We start from the raw sequence: 23,297 nt of genomic DNA, 5'->3' as shown, positions 1-23,297 counted from the left end.
GAGGTTAGCTGGGGCTCTCATTGCAGTGCAGAAGTCCAGCCGTTCTGAATTTCAAACCAAGAAACGGCCTCGGAGCTTATTGGCCAAGAGCAGGGGAGCGTGTGAGATCTGGAGCTGCAGTCTCTGTTCCGACCTTCCTCTCCTTCCACGCTCTCCAAGATCTCCGTCTTGTGGCATAGGGATTTGGATGCCTAATTGCATTCGGTGCTTTCAGTAATTACACATGCAAATCTCTATGCGCAGGGCGGAAAATGTGACCCGCAAGGCCTCCCTGTTTCTGTAATGTTTATTTTAAGTAAATAACCAAGGTGGTGCTTCACATCCTTACTAATACACTACTCTCTTAGACTCGTGATTGGTAGACATTACTTCCTGCAAAACCCCGGGGATCAGTTTACTTAACTGACTCACACTTTGAGCCTTAACTGCTTTGCCAAAGCTTTGCTTCTTGCTAGACCGAGCAGCCTGTGTTATATAGACTGACAGCCCGGTGCCCCGCCCCTGCCCCTGCCCCAGCCAGAAGTGAGGGTTTAGGCTCCTGGTCCAAATGTGCTGATTCGGGAGAGCTGTGTCTGGTCTCTCCGTTTAGATGATGAGGTAACCGTGGGGAAGTTCTATGCCACTTTCCTGATACAGGACTACTTTAGGAAATTCAAGAAACGGAAAGAACAAGGCCTGGTGGGAAAGTACCCCACGAAGAACACCACGATTGCCCTCCAGGTGAATTGTCCTCTTGTTCTCCCTCTCCCTCACTAACCATGTCGCCAGCTTTAATCTGAAGTACTAGAGAGCTGACCATTCATGGTTGAGCAGTGCTACAAGGATTTTGTTTAATCCGAGATAACTGCACACACACACACCCCACTGTGGACTAGCCATTTCTGAGCCACAAGGTAAGTACTCCCCCCCCCCCCACTTCTTGTCTTCTCTGTTGAACCTGGCACCTGCCACCATCTGGCCTGTGCGCAAGGCCCCCCAGGACAGCCACGATGGGAAAGGAGTGAATGCTCACCTCACGCCCTAGCCCCCCTGCGTCTTCTCCAAAGGCAGCATCCTACAGGCAGGGTCCCCTTCCCATAGCCCCGGGCACGGGGTCCAGCTGCCCAGTGAACAGCTTTCCATCTGAGCGCAAGTGCTTTGATTTGTTTCTGTTCGTTTCTTACCCCACGGCTTGTTGGTTTTTTGGTCCATTTCAATAACATCCATCACTCCCTAGTATGGTGTGTGTGTGTGTGTGTGTGTGTGTGTGTGGCATGTGTGTATGTGTGTATGTGGCGTGTCTGTCTCTGTGTGCTGTGTCCTGAGGCTTGCTGTGTAAGTGCTACACACACAGACCAGCATCTGACCCATCTCCCTTCCTCCAGGACATCACACACACACACACACACACATGCACACACACACACGCACGCACGCATGCGCACACACACACACACACACACACCACACACAGTTGTGCCTGCCAGGCCAATCAGGGTTCAGGCATCCAAAGGCAATAGAATCCTAAAGACGTCCAGAGCTCTGGGTGGGAAGCAGGCATGGAGAGACAAGGAGTCATGCTAGAACTTGCAGGCCAAGAGCGAGAGAAGGTGGTTTGGGGCTGGTTGTCTTTAAGGAGCACTGCGGACAGGCGCTGTCTGTGTGGAGGCTGGCCAGCCGTCGTGAGGCCCTGCTGTCCGGGCTACCTGGAGTACCTTCAGTCCACCGCCAACAAAGCATTTTCCTCACTTTTTTTTTAATTTACATGAAAATTACTTTTGTGTCCCTGTTCTCACCATTCTTAAATGTGGCCTTGTGGGCGTTGATAAGGTCCAACGAGGACCGGTCCTGCGCTTTGTCCCCGGAGCATATGCCCAGCGCTGTTGTGTGTTCGCAAAGGGGGGGCTGCGAGCCGAGGCCTGACTGTGACCTTGCTGTGAGAAAGAGTGTCAGTGAGGATGGTGGTGAATGAGGAGTGTGGAGTGTTTGTGGCCACAGGTTAGTCGATTGCGGGCAGTGACCAGCCGTGACTCAGGGTGAGCTCCTAGGGGTTGGGCGGGTCTCTTGCTGGCGGGGCGGGTGGACAGCCCCCTACCCACCCCCCACCCCCACCCCCACCCCCGTGCAAGTCTGTCTGTGTTCTTTCGCTCCCTGATCCCGTGAACTTTCGGGAGCCCGGTGACTTACAGGCACAGCCTTCTGCCTTGCTGCCGTCTCTGGTCACAGACTTAAGTCCTCTCACCTCCTGTCAGTCTGGTTTGCAAAAGCCAAGGCTGTGACTCTAAGATTACAGTCGCAAGTAGCCTCTAAGGATAAAAGCTAAACAGCGGAGTTTTGCCAATTTGAGTCCCTCCCTGGCTTATATCCTCCTGGTGACAACATGGCTAGGTTGGCCACCAGCAGAGAGCATTAGCATGTGCCGAAGAAGCCTGTCCCCCCCACATGACCTTCTGCTCCGTCGTAGGAGAGGTTGGCTGGATTTCTGAGGTTGGTGGGTACACTCTGCCTACCCAGAATGTCTTGCTGCTCTAGAACTCTAGTTGGCGGGATCAGAACGTGGCATTCTGGAGGGAACTGGTCTCTGCTGCAGCTTATGTCGCAGTTTGTAGCGGTCAGTTTATCTCTGAGTGAGGAGAGTCTTCAGGTTCCAGTGGAGGGTATCTATGTAACTCTTGGGTGTGTGCTGGGGGGGGGGGTGAGGGGGTGGCTGGGGCGTTAAGACCTTTTCTGAAGACGCAAGGCTTGCTCTGGTGTCTGGATGCATGGTTCTGGTATTCTGGGATAGCATAAGCAACACGTGGCTTAAATGGTCACCACATTTGCATATGGAGCTTCCTGAGCCTTGAGCTGAAGGTTCAGACGGTGCTAACAGTGTGCCATAAAGGTTCTGGGCGAGAGACAACCACATTATGTTAAAATAATGTTGAGGGCTTTCTCCTGTATAAGACTTTTCATTTTCATTGCTTAAAGAGTTTCATTTCACTGGTAGAAGTCAAATATGTCTAGCTAGATGATACAAATATGTTTTCCCATGGTCCTATTGAGAACTGAGGCTGGGGCTGTAATTTATATTAAGTACACAGCATAGAAAATTAAGTTGTGTTCATAATCTTGACAGTTAAATTCTGAAAAGGCATCTGATTCTGAAGCAAGCATTAAAAATAGAAAATGTTTGTCTCCTTGATGGATAATTCTAATTACATTTTTGGCTCCCTCTGCTACAGAAATGGCTTTGGATGCGATTTGTTACTCTACATTTAATTAGTGCCTAAGGAGGGCTCCTTTCTGCGTTGCGAAATATCATGGGTGACGTAGCATTAGGGAGCTGGGATGGCCGTGGGGGGAAAAGGCAGCTGACCGCAGCTAGGAGGAAGACACACCCACCCTTGAGGCAGCTGCTGGCCCGAGGGTGGGCTCAGCTGGTTGAAAAGGGAGCAGCAGGCTCTGGCAACGGGGTACCAGAGGGTGTGGCCCCCAGGCTGCAGCTGGTGGGGAGTGGAGTGTGACATTACCGTGTGAGCAGAAGTGAGGTCTGTCTGAAGAGCTCTCAGAACCGGCACCCACGCCCTGCACCCCCATTCCATGTCATGGCCCTCAAGGGCACACAGATGCACTGTGATTTGGACCCCCCCCTCGAGGGCTCAGCCTGAGCGCCTTGCGTTCAGACCCAGCTGTAGCGTTAACCTTCCCCGTGGTGGGGGACTGACGACCGAGGGCCTTCCTGCCTCTGCACGGGAAGGGGCTGGGCACCTGTGTCCTCTGGCCTCTCTGTGGTCTGAATGTGTGTGCACTATCCCATCCGTCCACTCCATCCCTTCATCTCCATCGTGGAAACTAAACTTCTCTCCAGCCCTTCTGCGGAGGGGAGCCAGAGAGAAGCTGCATCTAGCCCTTTGGTTTTTGTTTTTTGTTTGTTTTCTCTCACTCATCCGACACACGCACATCCCCTTTGGTTTGAATCAGCGTTTGCTCTTCATCCGCGTTGCTACATCTGAGCGGCCCTGCCAGTCTCCACGAGGAACACAGACATAAAGGAGCATAGCCACACAGCCACAAGAGATTCTCAGCCCCCTTCCCTGCGAGCAGTAATGCGCCCGGAAGGTCCCCCTGAACGAGAGCGCCTCCATGCTGCCACGTGATCCATGCATGAGTCTAGCTGTCTCACCCACGACAGAAGACCCCAAAGCGGGAGAAGTTTTTGTTCTTTCCTCTTTGTTTTTAACATTCAAGTCCTTTGGTCTCCTCCATGCACTCATAGGAGAAGCCACCCAAGCGAACCACAGGGAATCCCAGGCAGCTAGTCTTGTGTCTGTTTAGAAGCTGGATTTAAGGAGCCCAAGACACAGAGCTCTGCAGGATCGGGGCGTTGCGGCTGAGTGGCGTTAACATCTGTGCCTTGGCCCACAGACTAGGGTGGTTGGGAGATGGGGGTGGTATGAAAGTAGTCATTAGTGTTAGTCCCCAGTGTTCCTCCCTGTGGCCCTCTCAGACAGACATGACGCCCGAAGACAGGAAAGCAGGTTCCTCCCAGAGAGCGGACCTATGTGAGATCCCGTTAACCCTTGTCGCCTTAGTCTGGAAGGCAAGTCAGTTTTTGGTTTTGTTTTTCGTCTTTTGTTTTTTAAAGTATGATTCCACCCAAAGCTGTAGCACTGCTCATATATATACACACACACATATATATGTGTGTTTTCCTTTTTTTTAGTGTAAGAGGAGAACAGATGCTAACAGATGGGATTTCACTGGCTGATTCGTTTGTTTCAGATGCTTGAACGGATGCTCTAGAGTTCTCTGCCTGAGCTGCTGCCGCACCAAGCTGGTTAGTCCGAAGGCGCTTGTGGTTAAGGCCTTGAAAGGGCAAAACTCACACTCGGGCTTATTCCTACTGGCGCAGCATTCAGGAGAAATGCAGGCAAGAGCAATCCTTAAAAGCCCCCCCCGGGGGGGGGGGGGGAGACCCCTTCTGAGCAAGGCACTCCTCCGGAAGGCAGAAGCGGGCCTGTGGCTCACCTGGGGAGCCATGGCTGCCTGTTGTGGACGCTGCTCGCAGTGGCTCCTTCTCAGGAAAGGGAACGTATGAGTTACGGTTTTCCTTTCCAAGCCAGAGACTCGGCGAAAGGGACAGAGTGAGTGAAGGAGAGAGAGAGAGAAAGGAAAGAGACAGAGAGAGAGAGAGCAAAGGAGAAGGGTAGCTGCCCCACAGAGAAATGAAGTGAATACAACTTGCTGATGCTGGCCAGTAAATAAATAAATACAATTAAATTATATATACATAAATATGTATATATACACATATATACATATATATATATACTAAAAAGAACTAAGCAGACCTGCCTAAGGTGGGCAACTGATTCCGTCCCAAAGTCCTGCATCCCTAGTTTGCCCGAACTCCCAAAGACTGGCAGGGTGATTGGCACTGAGCAGAGTCCCTTTTCTATGCCCGTGCGTCATGACCTCAATGGCACCGGGCCCTGCTTGCTGCAGTGGCCTAGTCCGGAATGCTCTAATGAGTGGAAGGCCGGGAAGCTCAGACACACCCATTGAAACTAACACACACACCCGCATGCCAAAACCAACCAGGCAAACCTCAGGTTCCATTTCACCGTGGTCTGCGGGAAATGCCACCACACCCAAACCTCATCTAACATTGTCTGTCTTTAACTCGCGCTCAGAGCCAGTCTGGGATGCCTCTTTGGAAGCAGAATGGTCTAGTTTCAAGGACACTGGGAGTCAGGGAACCTGGGTTCTAGTCCCAGCTCCAGCATTCACTTGCTGCGTGACCGTGGGCAAGACACTTAACCTCTCTGTGCCTCAGTTTCCCCATCTGTAAAATGGGGGTAATAATGTCGACCTACCTCACAGGGCTGTTGTGAGGAATAGCTAAGCGATTGTAAAGCTCCTTGGACGTATAATTGCTTATTATTAAGACTACAACAATAATAATATCGTATGCCTGTTTACTACCAGAACTTTAAGAAATTCTTGGTTTGGTTTGATCTCTTTCTCTGTTCTGTACTGTAGCTATCCACTGGGAGGAATTCTCCCCCTTTTTAAGATACTAGGCAATGAATGCATAAAGAATGCAAACAGGTAACCTGTCAGACCGTGTTCTCACACAGCAGCAACAGCAGACCTTTTTGCCCAAAATGTTGGCTGATGAAGGCGTCGCTTTCAGATCCTAAACCCATCCTCGAAAGGGGGTCAAGTCTATACCCATGATATCTGCCCAAGATGTCCAGAATGGCCAAGGAGGGTCAGTGTTCAAAGAGCAAATCATGCCGGGGGGGGGGGGGGAATCCAAAAAAGAAGGGCGGGCAGGGAAAGAGGGAGAAGAAGGGTTTCCAGTCCACTTTGCTTGGCCCGCGGTGTGCGTCCCCGGAGCGGTGCGCGTGCGCGTATGCTGCGCGTGCGTTGTATGCGTGTGATGCAAGCGGTGGGGTGAAGAGCGAGGTGAGGTGCAACGGCGAGGAGGGAGGAGCCTGGACTCTGTGCAGTCCGGCGAGGAGGGAGGAGCCTGGACTCTGTGCAGTCCGGCGAGGAGGGAGGAGCCTGGACTCTGCGCGGTCCTGTCCAGGCAGGCAGGGGCGTTCCCGAAAGCATCCTGGGTGCAGCCACCCTGAAGGCCGGGCTGAGATGGGTATAGAGCCCCCCACCCCGGGGGCAGCAGGGCCTCCTTCAGACCGGTCCCAGGTAAACCTAGAGGGGCCTTCTCTAATGACATCTCGTGCCTGTGACGTTTGCCCTTGACCCCAGAGGTTCTCCTTGCCTTCCTAAACCGCGGTGGACCTCCTGACCTCACTGTGGGAGACGGGCCCAGCCGAGACTCAGAGACCAGAGAACAGCGAGGCTGGGAGCTCGTGCGGGTTTTGCCCATCCTCATGGTTTGAAGACCCCCCTACCCCCATGGGTGGTGGTGTGGGAATTGTGTGAGCTGAGACGTTCGCCCTGGTATGCCCGGCCCCTTGGGAGTGGTCACAGCCCACTCGTGTCTGATATTAATGCTGCACCCCGATTGTTGCCTTGAGCATCCAAGTCTCTCAGGTGGGGCCAGCAGCCTGGCCCCTCCCCCACTTTTCTCCATGATCCGGCAACCACAGTGCTAACGCTGATCCCAGCAGGGCCTCTGGAATCACCTCTGTGAAGGCTGGGCAGTGCCTGGGTCGCCACTGTAGCAGAAAGAATTCATGCATCGCTCCTGAGAGCAAAACTGGCCAACCTCGCAGACAATGGGTTAAAAAAAAAAAAGAAAGAAAGATTGTCCCTTAGGCACCCAGCTGCCCTGATCCACCCTTCCTACCCTGACCTTGGTATCATTTCTGTCTCTAGATCCTCGTGTGGTTCTAATGGGTAGAGTTGTACAGGACTTCCTCTACGTATCGCCTAAACTCAAAGAAGCCAGGAAGTGTCCATTTGCTTTCAAGCCTGACTTAAAGAATCCCTGGGAATGGTGTCCCTTCGGGCCTGGTTGTGCGGCTAAGGCACAGAGTTGGTTGGTCAGTAGCCAAGGCTACTTTAGGGAAGACAGCCCACAGCAGAAAGGACTGCCCCCGGCTTCCACACACAGGGAACCAGGCTACCTAACAAACCGCAGGAGCCCCTGTCATTTTTTTTCCTAGAGCCCTAGCAAAAGAGTAAGCATCCAGGGGAGAGGAAGTGGTTATAGGCTAGCTAGGCAGACTTCATGTCTAAAATCTTCAAAGACAAGCGCCCAAGCCCGGTACCCAGCGCCTGAATCTATGATGCTCCTGGGCCAGACATGACAAGAGATCAGCATCCCTGGCAGGGAAGCAAAGGTAGGGTGGGGGTAGGCTCTTCTCAGCACCAAAGGTCATGGAGGAACCCAATTCAAAATCAGTCCACAGGATGGCTGGGACAGCTTTCTGGAGGAGGGAGGTTGGTTTACACTGGGAGATGCCATCGCTGTGTTCCCAACATCCTTAATGACCTACATAGTAAAGGCTCTTATTATGATAGCATGCTATTGACTAATGTGTTCCTAGCATCCCTCCATAGCCTAACATACTGCTGCTCAGTTAGCTTTAGGGGAAGGAGCTTGGTAATTAAAACTTAGGGCTCCCAGGGTGTGTGGGCACCTGGGTGAACTCCCTCTCCTTGGTATGTCTTAGGCCTGAGAAAAGTTGACTCTTTGGGACAGTGGGGAAACAAGCCATGGTGAAGTGTGGAAGGCATCTAGGTAAGGTGGCGCATGCCTGCAGTCCTGGGCCTTGAGCGGAAGAGGCAAAGGCTGGCTTAGGAAAGCCACATGATGGGCAAAGGTGGAGAGACGTAGGAGAACCAGAAGCAGAAAGCTGACACTGTGCTGCTCGCTGTAGTGTTGTTGCTTGCTGGAGCGTGGACGGGTCAGCCGTCCTCAATCATCTTGGTCTTGGGGCCTTTCTTATTCTTAAAATCTACCCAGAGCCCTTGTATACCCATATTTATAAATTCAAGCTGATTAATTGTATAAACACAAGAGTATACGTAAGCACAAAGATGCCAGGGTGGTGGTAACACCACGGTGTCACTCAGCCTCTGGGACCCTCACTGCACGCTCGGGAGAGAGTGAGAGTGTGCAGAGCCAGGGACGCCCATATTGTGCAAATCTCGGTGGCCTCATGGAGCCCTGAAGGACTCCCAGGGTGCCGTGAAGTCTGTGAGGCAGAGGTGCTGCAGCCTCGTTCTGACTGCCCGTGCGTGTAGCTGCGGCACCCCCCACCAGGATGCCCCTCTGCTTGTCCTCGGCCCGTGCAGTCCACGCGTCCATCTAATTCAGGCCAAGGGGCAGGGGGTATGGCCAAAGCCTCATATCCGTACTGATCTGGAAGAGCAATGGTCAAAATCGGTGAGCGTTGGATTAGAAATGTGTTCCCAGTACTCACCACCTCTGGGTAGCATGAGCGAGAATGAGGGTGTGTGTGTGTGTGTGTGTGTGTGTGTGTATGTGTGTGTGTGTGTGTGTGTGTGTGATGACGTTTGTCATTTCTTTGCTGTGGGAGCGACGCAATAGTGTGTGGTTGAGACCCGGTTACCACCACCCTCTCCTTGCAGACTGGTTGACTTTGCATCCTGGGAAGAACAAAGCTAGGGTTCAAGAACCCTTGCTGGGCCTTTCACTAGGCCCCAGGGTGTCATTTAACCGACTGTACATGATCTTGGCTTGTCCTCAGCGTGTAGGCTTGCAACGGCAGGGGGTATGGTTCTGTTGGAGGAGCCTATATTTTATAAAATGCTACCTGCATTTTTAGGAAGCATGCAAAAAAAAAAGTCTTAGATTCTGATAACTTAGACAGAGAATTGAGGTGAGGAGGGTTGGGAGCCTGGCTCAGTGGTACTTGCCTGTTAGCATTTGTGAGGCCCTGGTTCAGTACCCAGAAATAACAAGGTGGAGCTGTGATAGATGGGTGTCCGGGTCCTTTGCTGACGGAGTCATGGGCTACTTAAGTTTTTAAATCTACACACACACACACACACACTTAGCTCTCAGGGTGTGGTGGCACACATCACTTTTACAGCCCAGGGCCACCCCTCGGCGACTTGTGGTCTGACGTTACCTCAGACTATTGAAGGAGAGGAGGGCTCTCTGCAGATGAGTGATGGGGTGTCGTGCCCATGATTCCAACCCTTTTATCTAACAGAAGAGCTGTATACAATGGATACAAAGGCCGCACCATGGCCTTTCCCCCGGAGGAAAGCAATGGTAAAATAAGGGGTGTGCCCCTGTGTGCAGAGGAGGCGCAGGGCAGCCTGTGTGTAGATAAGCATGTTCATTCTATCAGAATTTAACCTGCAGCCCCGTCTCCTAAAAGAGCTAGGCTAAAGCTGTCCTCTGTAACTGAGCATGGGCCAAATCCTGTCCCCACCCCAAAATCAACCAGAACTTGTCTATGGCGAGGTGACTTCATAGAGTCTGCTTTTGGCCAAATGAGGCGTGTCTGGGTGGAGGGGCAGACAGTGCCAGGGTAGCGTTCCCTGGCAGGAGCCCGAAGTCCGCACCGTGAAGATGGAGGGTCTCTCCAGAGGCCGCCTGGAGGCTCGCCTCTCTCTCCTCCACTGCTACAGCGTAGGTCTGACATGGGTCTCTGGGTGTCTCCTGTGTGCGTGCTGTGGGGCTGAAAGCTGGCTGATGGATCGCGTGTCATAGGGAGCTAGTCTGGGGAAGCAGGCTGCAAGAGCTTCCACATACATCCAGGCAGACGGCAGTCCACCCTGAGTGAGTAAGGGATGGGTTTACCGGTGGGCACTCCTAATCCACAACGGGGCATTGTCTCATGCTGTTGCTTCAGAAATGTTTGGAGAGAATTTACTTTTGGTGAATCCATCATTAAGTAAAGTAAATATCTATAAAATTCCAATTAAATGGTGTCTAAAAACTTAAAGGAACAGTCTACAGGCGAAGCGCCAACATTTCTTTTTTAAACAAATATTTATGGTAACTGCTAGCATTTTAAAGTCAACCAGAAACTAGGCTTGATCCTGTTTAATATTTTGTAAGATTGGACATCTTAAAACAAGCCAGTAATGTTTATATTTTATAGCAACTCTGTGTTTATTCAAAAATCATAACCCTTCTGTGATGTAAATGGAATGACTTTATATGGCTTTGTATGGGTTTAAGTGCTAATGACCACATTTCAAATTAAAACAATATTTTTGCTGATAGAGATACATGCTTATAGAAAATATGAAAGACTAGAAAATTTTACTGATTGTAAAGTGGTTTTTTTTTCCAGGAAAAGAATTTTAGTGTTGTGAACAGCTAAGTCCTTTCTCTGAGGGTGTAAGCAGTTGTCTGTACTTTCTGGGGCTGGGTTCTGTGCTTATGGGATTTTGGAACAGCCTAAGCTACCTTTTAGCTAGGACAACTTCCATTCTCATGTTTTGTGATATGTAATGAATTCAGGGTGCTGTGCTTAAGCTTCATTTCAGTTCTAGTTAAGAGCCTCTGTGTTGGTCCCCTGCCCCCAGGTCCTACGCGGAGCAAGCCCCCCACTCTTACCTGCTGTGCTTTGCAAACTAGGATCACGATTTCCAAACCCTTCTCCGCTTTCACATGTGGGAAGAGCGATGCCTTCTCTCCTCCCTTGGTGTCTCTTTAATAAATATGTTGTCGTTATTTGTTTTGGGAAGTGGTACCCCAAGCCACCTCTCAACCCTCTCCATGATTTATGTTGCAAACAAACCCTCTGTTCTGTGTCTGTTTTTACTGCCCATTCTTGTCAACTGAACCCCTAATCTTGTGTAACTCTGAAGATGTGCTGGAGACAGTTTCTGTTTTCATTATGCAACTGTTCCATGTGTATTTCAGTGAAATGTCAACTCATCAACAGAGGATGATGTTAAAAAATTATCCAAATAAATAGTTTTCTATTTCTTTTAATCACATCTAGTCCAGTCAGTTAAATGACACTGAGACTCTTCGTTTAAGCTGGGGGACTGTTCCTGGCCCCTGTGCCTTGAAAAAAGAAATGCATGGATTTATACAGTTTACCTGGGAGTGCTGATCACAGTGACTATAAACCATGTTTATTTTGTGGACACAGCAGCAGGTGTTTCAAGCCTTGTCTTGTTTGAACCTCAAATATGTAACAGACCTTTCTCCCAAAGTCAGACAAGGGGACTTTCGCCAACTTTATTGTCTCTTGGTAACCACACCCTAGAACACTGAATGAAGGGGCATGGCCTTTCTTCACATGTCTGCACCTGTGCTGGGTAAGACCATCTACCAACACACACACTGGAGTTACCGTCATGGTATTTCTGAGGAGTAGAGGTGGGTCTGCCGCAGACCTAGAAAATGGACTGGACATAGGAATCGTGAGAGAGGGAGCGCGCACGTATGAATGCGTATGTGTGTGCGCGCGCGTGCCTGTGTGTGTGTGCATGTGTACCTGTGTGTGTGCGCGCACGTATTCGAGCATGTGTACATGTGCGGGTACTCTCAAAAGCATGTGTGCATTAGTGCCTAGGATCCAAGGGCAGCAGGATAGGAAGCAGCTTTCATGGCTGCACCCTGCACTTCTCTGGGACGCTGGGATATACCTGTCTTTTCCTTCCTCTCCACTGATATACATACTAGAAAACTTCATTACCATGATTTTTTGGTGCATAAGAAGTTCAGGGTGCCATGCTTATGCTTTTAGTTTTAGTTAGGGACGTGTGTGTTTGTCTCCTACCCCAGGAACTAAGGTTCCTTTGCCTAGCACTCCTAGGCAGGACCCATAAAGCTTTGATTCCTAGCATGAGTTTTGTCCCTACAATTCATGAAGCAGAAGGAGACACTAGACCAGTCATAGGTGGATTTGGACCAAGCCAGTTCAGTTTTTGCAGAACCATCTAATGAACTAGATGATACTGTAGACGTGGCCGCTTGAGAAATTTCCGGATAGCTTTCCATCCTGAGTTAACCACTGCCGGCACTGGTGTCTGCAGAAGACCGGGTCTGGGTACTCTCACACAGGGGTTTTAGCCTGCTTCCCTCCCTCCCCTCTACCTCCCACTTTCCCAGCCGCCCCTCCCCTTTACTTACTCCCTGGCGTCTAACCCACCACATGAGTGTCTGAGGCATGGACGCTGGTCTTTATCTCAGTCCTCCCTGTAGCTCCTCACCTCCTGTGGGGTGCTGAGGAGGAGGTATAGGAAAGTGGTGTCCACCCGGGGACCCAGCACTGCACAGCTCTCTTCTGCAAAGGGCCACCAGGGCAGAGCACAAGATGCTGAAGGAGGCTTGTCCAGATGGTGCCTTGGGCGCCTTGTGAGCTTGTAGCGGTTCCTGGATTGCAGGCGGCTGCCATTGCTGCCTGGATACTGGAGGCAGGACCCAAGACGAGAGAGAGAGAGAGAGAGAGAGAGAGAGAGAGAGAGAGGGAGAGGGAGAGGGAGAGGGAGAGGGAGAGGGAGAGGGAGAGGGAGAGGGAGAGGGAGAGGGAGAGGGAGAGGGAGAGGGAGAGGGAGGGAGAGGGAGGGAGGGAGAGAGAGGGAGAGAGGGAGAGAGGAGAGAGAGAGAGAGAGAGAGAGCGAGAGCGAGAGAGAGAGAGAGAGAGAGAGAGAGAGAGAGAGAGAGAGAGAGAGAGAGAGAGACTGTGGAGAAAGATGAAACCCCCTACTGGTCTGAAGTCAGTATCTTGACCTTCTTCAAATGGATGCTGAAATTCAAATTTCTCAGAGACAGTGACTCCGCCCCCTATCTACAAGTCCCCGCCCCCCCCCCCCGTGCCCTTCACAGTGTTTGCCCCAGCACAGCTGCGGACAGTGCAGACGCCTGCTGGGCCTGTCCTAACAGATCACTTGGGCTGAAGAAGGCCAGCAGAGAGGGTCTATGGGGAAGTGTGGAGCCTAGGGCTGTTGCCTGTGGGTCTTGTACTGCCTTTAGATGACAGCAAGACCTGTTTGTGTGACTTTCAGAACCCTGATCCCGCCACCTGGTGAGTTCTCAGCCCACCCACATGAATTGTGTAATGGCTAAGGGGGCCCTGACAGCTTCGGTGACCCTACTCACTGCACAGCAACCTAAGCCCGTGTGACTGTTGATATGTTTCCTTGTGATCTGAGTGTGCTGGTGACTGCACTGTATGATGTCACTCACCTGTTCCATGCTATACAGGGAGTCAGTGGCCCCCAATGACTGCTCGCTTACCCGTACCCAGACAACTCAGCCTCCATGCAGCCATGCAATTCTTGTCCGTCCGTCCCCCCCCCCCTTTTTTTTTTTAAGAAGAACCTGTCCAGGACTCCAGATGCAGTTCTCTGCAAACAGCCTTTCTGAAGACTGTCCAATCAGTCAGGGTCATACATTCTCGGCTATGACAGTGCCCGGTACTGGTAGCCAGGTAGTATGCTGCAGGAGGGGTATTTGCAGAGGAAGTCACTTGACCACAGACTTAAATCATTGTGACCTGACCACATCCCAAACACTCTAGGTCACATTAGTTCCTTGGATTGGCCTTTGGAGAAGGCTTTTCCCCTCCCACTGCTCCGTCAGGGTTGGACCAGGGCCCCCTTGATGTCTAACCTGTTCTGCCGATTTTTCATTGACCTAGGCGGGATTAAGGACTCTGCACGACATCGGGCCAGAAATCCGACGTGCCATATCCTGCGACTTACAAGATGATGATCCGGAAGACTCAAAGGCAGATGAAGAAGACACATTCAAAGTAATTATTCCACGCCTCGCTAGCTACCCGCTGGCCACACGGAGAGAGCAGGCCAGGACTTGGGCTGGGGTGGCTCTGATCCACAGAGGGGGCGTGGAGAATGCAAACCAGCGGCAAAGTCTAGAGGGGCTGCACAGCCTGCCCCGGGATCCTTTCTAGTTCAGTTCTCTTGTGGGCCAGACCATCCCCTTTCCTGAGCTCCCCCGCTCCCCCATCCCCAGCTGCCAGCGTCTCGGCTTGGCCATAGCCAGCTGAGCGGAGCACAGGAACATCCTGGGTCGCTGGAGCAGCCGTCTGCTCTCCTGCTGCTCCAGCCCACTTCTCTGATCTGCCAGCCGGCCCTGGACCTCAGAGCTCAGAGAAAATGTCAAGTACCCCCACACACACACACACCTTGGGGGCTACTCACCAAGCCAGCTGGGTGGGTAAGTCACCTCATCTCGGAGCGACTGGAAGATCATAACCAAGGGGGCAGCAGGGCGCCTGCTCCCCAGCTCAGGACCTGGTAACCTTCCTCGTTCCAGGTGGGCCAACTGCCACACGAAGTGTGTCCACCTGGGCACTGACACGCTCAGGTTGTTTCACAGGGATCCTCTGGAGCTTGCCTAGAATTTGTGTTTCATATAGAGAAGAGAGAAAAGAAAAAATGACCTAACGTAGCTAGCCTGCATCAAATACTTGTTGAATTACCTGGTGTTGTCTCCCATTATTTTGCAGAGAAATGGTGCCCTGCTTGGAAACCATGTCAATCATGTTACTAGTGATAGGAGAGATTCCCTTCAGCAGACCAATACCACCCACCGTCCCCTGCATGTCCAAAGGCCTTCAATTCCACCTGCAAGTGATACTGAGAGACCGCTGTTTCCTCCAGCAGGAAATTCGGTGTGTCATAACCATCATAACCATAATTCCATAGGGAAGCAAGTCCCCACCTCAACAAATGCCAATCTCAATAATGCCAATATGTCCAAAGCTGCCCACGGAAAGCGGCCCAGCATTGGGAGCCTTGAGCACGTGTCTGAAAATGGGCATTACTCCTGCAAGCGAGATCGAGAGCTTCAAAGAAGGTCCGGTATCAAAAGGTAACCTTGAAAAGGCGATGCAGTGTCTGCCCTTGTCACGTCCATTCTGCAGAGCAAGGCGAGTCTTCTGTCCTGTGCTCTGGCACACGGTAACCCCCTGAGGACATCTGTATTTGAGCCTGAGGGCCACTCAGCCCGTGGCCCTCTCTGTACACTGTCCATGTGAGGGACCTTCTACAGAAGGGGTCACCCCCTGTCCACCATCCCGCTTTGTGGCTTCTTCCCTTAAAACAGCAGCAACTACAAAATCCACCTTCCCCAGTTAATGGCAACATGCTTTGGGCTGAGGGGGTGTGGAGGTTGGTAAACTTCTTCTGTGAAGGGACAATATTTCAGTGTTTGAGGATCATTCAGCCTCACTTGCGAACCTACCCAACTTTGCCACAGCGTGGCGGAAGCCGGGAGGGAACGCTCTTACGCGTAACGGTGCAGTTGCGTTCCCATGGAGCTGTGTGTGTGCACAGACACTGAAGTTGCTTGAGCTGTGTGTGATTAGGAAGGAGGGCGGGGATCTCTTTACTCCAGTTTCTGCCTTGTAAAATCTTCTTCCAAGCTGGAGGGCCACGTGAAAACAGATAGCAGCCCGTTCGTGGCCAGCAAACTGAAGTTTGCCCACTCCCGCTCCAGAAGGGGGGGGGGCTGGTGTCTGTGCTTTCCATGCTTTTGGAAACGTTTAACTCTTCTCTTCTCCCTCCCTCCCATGGTATGCCTTTCCCGGATAGAACCCGCTATTACGAAACTTATGTTAGGTAGGTGCTCGTTGCCTCTGTGTTTTAAATGCCCTGCTACCCACCGCTTTTGCTCAGTGCCAAGGGGGAAGAAAAGCATCTTTTAGCCAAGTCACCTAATAGCTTTTCAGAATGCCAGAGCTTGCATTCATGAATGAGCAGTTCCCACGTATTTAGACGCTATTGTCGATGTAAGCGCTGGTACCCTCTGGTCTTCCCCCCGTCTTCTGCCCCTGTGTAGCTGGGCAGGTCTTGCTGCTTTGGGGGATCTAGATTCTCATATTGGCTTAGGAGAAACATAGCCCAGACATCCTGTAAACCAGGCACCAGACTCCCTCAGATTAACTTCCCCATAACCCTCAGTGTGTGCCGGGATATCCTTATATACATTGAATTGACCTTGGCTGAAATATGAGTAGTATGGTCATTTTGTGGGGCACAAAAGAAGAAAGGGCTCCAAGCTTGTTGCTTCTAGTAAGATCAGGAGGCCCTTTGTGGTGACATTTTGTTTATGAGCTAACAAATAAAGCTTGCCTGAAGATCAGAGTGCAAAGCTAGCCACACTAGTTAACCATAGAGGCCAGGCAGTGGTGGCAAACATGCCTTTAATCCCAGCACTCAGGAGACAGAGACAGACTGATCTCTGTGAGTTCAGGGCCACCTTGAGCTCCATGAAATTGATCCAGTCTAAAAGAGAAACGGAGCTCACACAAAGGTGATTCCCAGCACTTGGGCTCCCACACCTCTAATCCCAACACTAGAGAGGAATCTAACGCAGGAGGAGGCAGGAGCTCAGTGCAGTCTGAGGTTTGGTGGAGACAGATGCAGCCTGAGGATGCAGGCTGAGGACACCATCGCCCTTTGGGTGTGAGCATTGGTAAAGGTCTGAGCATTGGCTGGCTACTTTGTTTCTCTGATCTTCAGGCAAGCTTTATTTGTTAGAACATAATCAAAGTGTCACCACAGCCCTGGGCTTAGGGGGGAGTGAGCAAGTGAGGAGCTCTAGGTTAATGTCACTAAGCCCATTGGCCTCCCCCAGCTTGAGGCCATGATGAGGCAGGCTTCATGGAAATGCTGTGCTGACCTGGGGGGCGGGGAAGCCTGTGGAAACCCTGGGAGACATTTTTCCAGGAACGTTTTCTGGTGGCACAAAAGCCAGAAGTCCTTCCACAGCCCCATTTGCCTAGGGTTCAGTCAGCAGGACAGAGGTCACAGCCCCAGGTTCTGAAGTCACACTGGCTGGAGCTGGGGCGGGTGGGAGTGAGCATGGGGACCTGGTATCTTTTCTGGGGACCACGGACCACAGAATGCACCACTGCTACAGAATGGCTGTCGTGTGCTTCCTCAAATTACTTCTGTGTCTAAAGGTCTAAGTCTCTAGGCACAGTGGCTTGTCCCCAGCACTGTGCAGGATAGCGAGACCACAGGCACACCACACAGAGATATCAGGTGCACGGTCACAGGCAGGAGATTTTAGGAAGAAGCAGGCACTCTGAGGGAGGACTGGAGGATCTGGATGTCGCTGCCACAAGCTCTCAGACATGTTTCCCAACTGTAGGTCTGAGTCAGGAGACGAACAGCTCCCAACTATTTGCCGAGAAGACCCTGAGACACCCGGCTACTTTAGAGACCCCCACTGCTTGGGGGAACAGGAGTATTTCAGCAGCGAGGAGTGCTGTGAGGATGACAGCTCCCCCACCTGGAGCAGGTGAGGGGTTCGGCCTGGGCCAAACTGGGAAGACCAGCCCTTCCCTGCTCTTTCTGCTCCCACTCAGTGCTCAGGTGACCACACCCAGGATTCCCCCCAAACATCAAAGCAGGAATTAGAGCTTGCCTTATTTCACCTGGGGCTTCTGAGACCCTCAGCAAGGGCTCTGGACCTGGGAACTGGACCTGCTGTGGCAGTATAGGACATTGCAGCCCGTGTAGGAAGACAGAATCACCTACCACCATCCTCCCTGACCTGCACACTGTCTAATCAGGTTGGGGGAGACACAGACTGACGCCACCTCCCACTAACAGCCAACTTCCATGTTCATGACTTGGAGGCAGATGGACCTGTGGATCCCACTCTGGGGCTCGTTCCTCCCAGGTCCCCCTTTTAGATATTCATAGCCATCTCTGCTAGCTCCAGTCCAGCAGCAACAGGCCAGCGTTTTCATCCCCTCAAACAAGAGACCAGCCACGGAATCCTCCACGCACTCCCACTTTTCACGCCTTCCTGAGCCTGCGTGTCGATGGCGTTCTCTAAGCTCCATGTCCTGTGCAGGGTACCCGAAGAGGCCAGGTCCTTGGGACAATGGGTCTCCAGGAGATAAACAAAGGGTAGTGGGGCTGGCCAGCCTGTGTGGGTGCCGTCAGCTTTGGGCTGCAATTGGTGTGAAAACAGCTCGCATGTGGCTCATCACAAGCTCTGATTTCCTCGGATGGTCCTTGCTCTTTCCCTGGAAGCTCCCACTACTCAGGGCTGACCGTAAAGGGAGTAGGGCAGGGTTTGCCAGGGCTGGGTCAAGGCTCGTTGCCCAGAACCTCATGTCCCGTTTTCCTCTTGCCAACTGCCAGGCAAAACTACAGCTATTACAACAGGTACCCGGGCAGCTCCATGGACTTTGAGAGGCCCCGAGGCTACCATCACCCGCAAGGTTTCCTAGAAGATGATGACTCGCCCGTTGGCTATGATTCACGGAGATCTCCGAGGAGACGCCTTCTGCCCCCCACCCCACCATGTGAGGCCAGCTTTCTTGTTTAGGGTGATGCCTCCCAGAGGGTGCCATGCCTGCCCCCACCCCACCCATGGGATAAGTGATGGACCTGTGTTACCATGGAGATGCTGCTAACTCTTAAGATCAGCCAGTACCCCGGCAGACAGTGCTTTCCTGCTTGTCCATATCCCCGTAACTGGTTCTTTCAGAGAATGGAGAGAGGCAGAGTGTGGCCCCAGACTTAACACTCAAATCTAAGAAGAGGCCCTTTGTGCACAGGGCGTCGCCTTGAGAAGGAGGCAAGACTCAGTCAGCCCAACCCTCCCGCTCCACAGAAGGGGAGACTTGAGCCTCTGACGGGAAGGAGGGATTCAGAGCTAGAGCTCTCCCCGGCCCAGGGCTGTCTTGGGAACCCCTGCATCTGAGGTGCACCTAGGTCCGTCCTGGGATTCTCCTGCCCTCCCACTGTCTCCCCTCTCTCTGGCATCGCTGTGGGTATGCGATTATCCTCTCCCCACAGGGCGGTGCAGGGCCCTGACTGACCCCCAGGAGGAGCAGGACCCTCGTGACCCAGAGACAAATGGGGCTCTCATTCCTCCTGTAGTTGTGGTTATCACCAAGTCTCTGCCAACCCCTAGAGGGGCAGATGAATTCTGCCAAGTGGGGGTGTTTTACGACGGTGAAGAATTCCCATTTCTTGTGTTTCTGAGGAGTGAAGCTTTAAGTGAGGATTCTGTTTAGTAACCAAAACAGCTGAAACGTAGGAGCTCCTGACCTGACTGTTCATTCAGGAGAGAACATGGCTAGCCACGCCCACTCCAGCTGTCACAGCCTGCTGGGAGTGTGGTCAGCTCCATATGAGTGCTTAATATTTAATTATCCCCGAACGCACGATGCTAAAGGAAGCCTTTCCCTCCCCCATAAGTACCAGAGGAAGCAGGTGTCAGTGAGGCCTGGCAGAGGCTCATTCCCTTCTGTTCCTGCTGCCTTCTTCAGGCCTTCTCTTGCCCCCACCCATACAGCCTAGGGGATACCTGAATGCCCTGTTCCCAGGCTCAGCCTGGCCCCACAGCAGACAGAGGACAGCCTGGGCAGTCAGGGACAGCCGCCTTCTTCATCTGAAAGGACATTGGCTCCGGGGTCCAGTGTGCAGACCTGGTCAGGGGAACATCTGGCTACACTGGCCTGCATTCCTCGCCAGTGGGAAAGAGGAAAGAGCTGTGTCCTACAGAGACTGTAGAGCTCCCTGGATGAGGGGACCTGGGGCTTATTTCTAGAGGGACGTCCTGAGTGTGGGGGAGGGTGGTTTTTCTTCCAGTTCTCAAGAGCTGGGCTGTCCTGGTATTAGGTCTGGAGGTTGTGCTGGCCCCTTTTCTGTGGTCACTCTGGTTAGCAGGCAAGGAGTGGCTTTCTGCATTCGCAGAGGTGGCTCAGCAGGGAGCCCTGAGAGCCACGCCCACTGTCCCGAGTGCAGCTCCGACTCTGCTCCCTTCCCACTGGCCATTCTTGTCCAAGGGCTTGACCCGCTCTTCATTGCAGACCTGTTGGTAAAGTCCAAGGTGTCCTGGAGGCTGCTTAGAGCCAGTCCCTGGGGATACATGAACCGGGGGCATGCGGGACTTGGCTGGGCCAGGAAAGCCTGACGGCTCAGAAAGAGCAGTTGGGTGGCTGCAAAGTACAGACAGGGCACTTAGGATTCCTCTGGGCTTTCCAAAGGACCCCAGAGCCCTAAGCCTGGTGTCCTAGAAAGCCGAAAGCTGAGACTCATCAGTCAGCCTCTGTCTGCGATTGCTCCTAGCACATGGAAAGTTTTTAGATTTACTCATATCCAGGCTAGAGAAGGTGGGTTTTTCCAAGCAAAGAATTTGGTTATCTTGCCTGCTTCGGGTGATCCGTGGAATTTTTTTTTAAGACAGAGGGGACCTCAGAAAGGTGGAGGGTGTGCGGAGGCAGGGATAGGACAGCGTGGGATCCTAAGATTCTAGAATGGATGTAATGCGTCCCAGGGCACGGATTCCCCTGGGCTTCCCAGGATCAGGCAAACACCGACAAGCTAAGGTTCATCGCTACCTTATAGAAATACACCGCAGCTGGGTTTTTTTTTATTTTCATTTAGTCCCCCCCATCGTCCCCAGGTTGGGGGACTGTGTAGTCATTTCCCTTACACACAGCCTGCTTCTTCCTGGGCTCCTTGGCGAACGCCTCAGGAGGTGGCCCTGACTCCTGAGTCACTCTGCCCAGACGGGACTCACGTCACCACGCAATCATGTTCTTTCTTTCGATTCGCAGCCCACCGGAGGTCGTCCTTCAACTTTGAGTGTCTACGCAGGCAAAGCAGCCAAGAAGACATCCTCCCGTCGCCTGCCGTGCCTCACCGCGCTGCCCTGCCCCTGCACCTGATGCAGCAGCAGGTGACACACTCTGGCCTCACCCCTGCCGGGACCCCACCTGGGATGCACTCTTCCCTGGGATACATATGGAGGAAGGGAGCAGAGGGCCCGCACCCCCCCCCACTGTCTGGCTGGTAGACCCTGCCCCACCCAGGGCCCACTCTGCTGGAGTCCCCCATGCAGCAAAGGGCGGACTGGGCATCCTTGGGCTCCATGCATCCTATCATGGAATACTAGACCTGGTGCAGTCTGAATTAAGGCAGTGCAGTCCGCTTATCAGATCCCCGGTAATAGCTGCCGCTGCTAATTAATTTCCTCAGAGGGGCGGTCCCCCCATTAAGGCCACTTACGCAGCTTCTTGTGCATGGGCCCTCTGGTTTCATAAGAGTGGGTGAGCTTCCTCTGTGGGCTAAGGGAAGGCAGCTAAGCCAGAAGCAGCCCATGTCCCCAAGCTCATTCACCAAAGGCTTAAGGATAGATATATGAATGTATGTATGCATACATGTATATATATGTGTGTGTATGCATGCATATACATGTGTCTATGTGTGTGTGTTTGTTGAACTATCTCGTCAGTTGGTGTGTGGGGTGACTGATCTAGGGAGATGCCAGACACCTGTACCCAGGCAGCCTGTTAACAGACCCAGATCTCCCTGAGGATCTGACCCAATCAGTACTCGGTGGCAGTTGAAGATTTTTCTACTTACCTCTGCCAACACTTAAAAAAACGTTTGCCTGCGTGTGCGTGTGCTCATCACATGCGTGTCTGGTGCCGCCGTTGAGGTTTAGAAGGCATCAGAGCCCCGAAACTGGAGTTCCAGAGAGTTATAAACTACCACATGGGTTCTGGGAATTGAACTCAGGTCCTCTGGCAGATAAGTTAGTGCTCTTAACCACTGAGCCCATTTGCCTGCGCTCTTAACACAGCATCAATTTTAACTTCTTTCCTGTATCATCATGGGAGAAAGATGAACTCTTTGAGAGCCCAGATAAGCAGATGCCACAGCTCAGTCAAAGAGGTCTCTAAGGGCCTGTGATCCACCAGGTGCAAGCCTAGGTCTTATCTCAGCCACTGGCCTGGAATGTCCTGGATTCCTTGGCTGCAACTGTGACGTCAGTGCGAGCAGGTAGTTGATGTCTGTGTGAGCCCGTAGTAGTAGGCATCTCAAGACGGCTGTGCCATGGGGGACCTTTGAGAGTCGCCGCTGAGTCCAGTGCCTCAGGGCAGACAGAGCCCTCACTGCAGGATGAGAGGCACTGGAGCAGAGAGAACTGGTGGTTACCCTGCGGAGTCCTCAGATTTCCCGAGAGCGCGCATCAGTAGTGTGTTCGCGCACTGTGGCTTTTCCATCTTCCTTACTCCTTGTGAGGCAACGGTGTGAGTTAGTAACTGGCGGCTCAGTCGCGGAGACTGTCTTGTGGCTCTGCTAAGAGGCCCCAGTTCCCTTGCCAGCCCCCTGAGCTTCCTCTGGCAACATGGCACCTTCTTTCCAGCCTTCCGAGGGGCAACCCTGCACAGCAGTCGTAGACCAGACTAGGGCCGAGACCCAGACCTCTGGGACAGACCCTCTCTCCGCTTCCCTCCTCAGATCATGGCTGTGGCGGGCCTCGACTCCAGCAAGGCCCAGAAGTACTCTCCAAGCCACTCCACCCGGTCATGGGCCACCCCCCCAGCAACCCCTCCATACCGGGACTGGGCCCCATGCTACACTCCCCTGATCCAGGTGGACCGCTCAGAGTCCCTGGACCAGGTCAATGGCAGCCTGCCGTCCCTACACCGCAGTTCCTGGTACACAGATGAGCCGGGCATCTCCTATAGGACTTTCACACCAGCCAGCCTGACGGTCCCCGGCAGTTTTCGCAACAAAAACAGTGACAAGCAGAGGAGCGCAGACAGCCTTGTAGAAGCAGTGAGTATCCGAGGCCCCTGACTTACATGCAGGCAGGAGCATAGACGGAAGAAAACCCACCCCACCCCCTTACATGGGGAGGGGGCAGTGGTGACACACTGGGCCCTGCAGCCTTGCCACCTGAGGGTGGCGTTCCCGCAGCCAGGTGTGGCAGTTAAGACCTGAGTGAAACCCAGCTGGCACTGCCAAGTCCGTTAAAGAGTCCCCGCCTCGCCTTACCAGTCCCCGCCACGCCTTACCAGTCCCTGCCACGCCTTACCAGTCCCTGCCACGCCTTACCAGTCCCCGCCCCGTGTCCCCGGTGCTTTTGCTTCTTGCCCAGCCACGTGGAGCTTTCCAGCTCTCCCACACAC

At 52.7% G+C, this 23,297-nt stretch overlaps 1 protein-coding gene across 18 annotated transcripts in view; it reads left to right on the top strand.

Annotated features, from left to right (window-relative positions):
• Positions 1 to 23,297, top strand: part of Cacna1d (calcium voltage-gated channel subunit alpha1 D) — a 297,754-nt gene that overhangs the window by 272,179 nt on the left and 2,278 nt on the right. For 16 of the 18 annotated variants that reach the window (XM_040746547.1, XM_040746546.1, XM_040746560.1 and 13 more), the window contains 8 exon segments: positions 590 to 720; positions 14,019 to 14,132; positions 14,850 to 15,214; positions 15,937 to 15,963; positions 17,501 to 17,650; positions 18,505 to 18,668; positions 20,934 to 21,055; positions 22,624 to 22,944. In XM_040746547.1, coding sequence (XP_040602481.1) covers positions 590 to 720; positions 14,019 to 14,132; positions 14,850 to 15,214; positions 15,937 to 15,963; positions 17,501 to 17,650; positions 18,505 to 18,668; positions 20,934 to 21,055; positions 22,624 to 22,944 — 1,394 coding nt within the window. 18 annotated transcript variants of the gene reach the window in all.

The sequence above is a fragment of the Mesocricetus auratus genome, unplaced genomic scaffold, assembly GCF_017639785.1.
Source record: "Mesocricetus auratus isolate SY011 unplaced genomic scaffold, BCM_Maur_2.0 Super-Scaffold_100006, whole genome shotgun sequence".
Classification (NCBI taxonomy): Eukaryota; Metazoa; Chordata; class Mammalia; order Rodentia; family Cricetidae; genus Mesocricetus; species Mesocricetus auratus.
The sequence above is the reverse complement of the archived record's forward strand: the minus strand, read 5'-3'. Positions and strand labels throughout refer to the sequence as shown.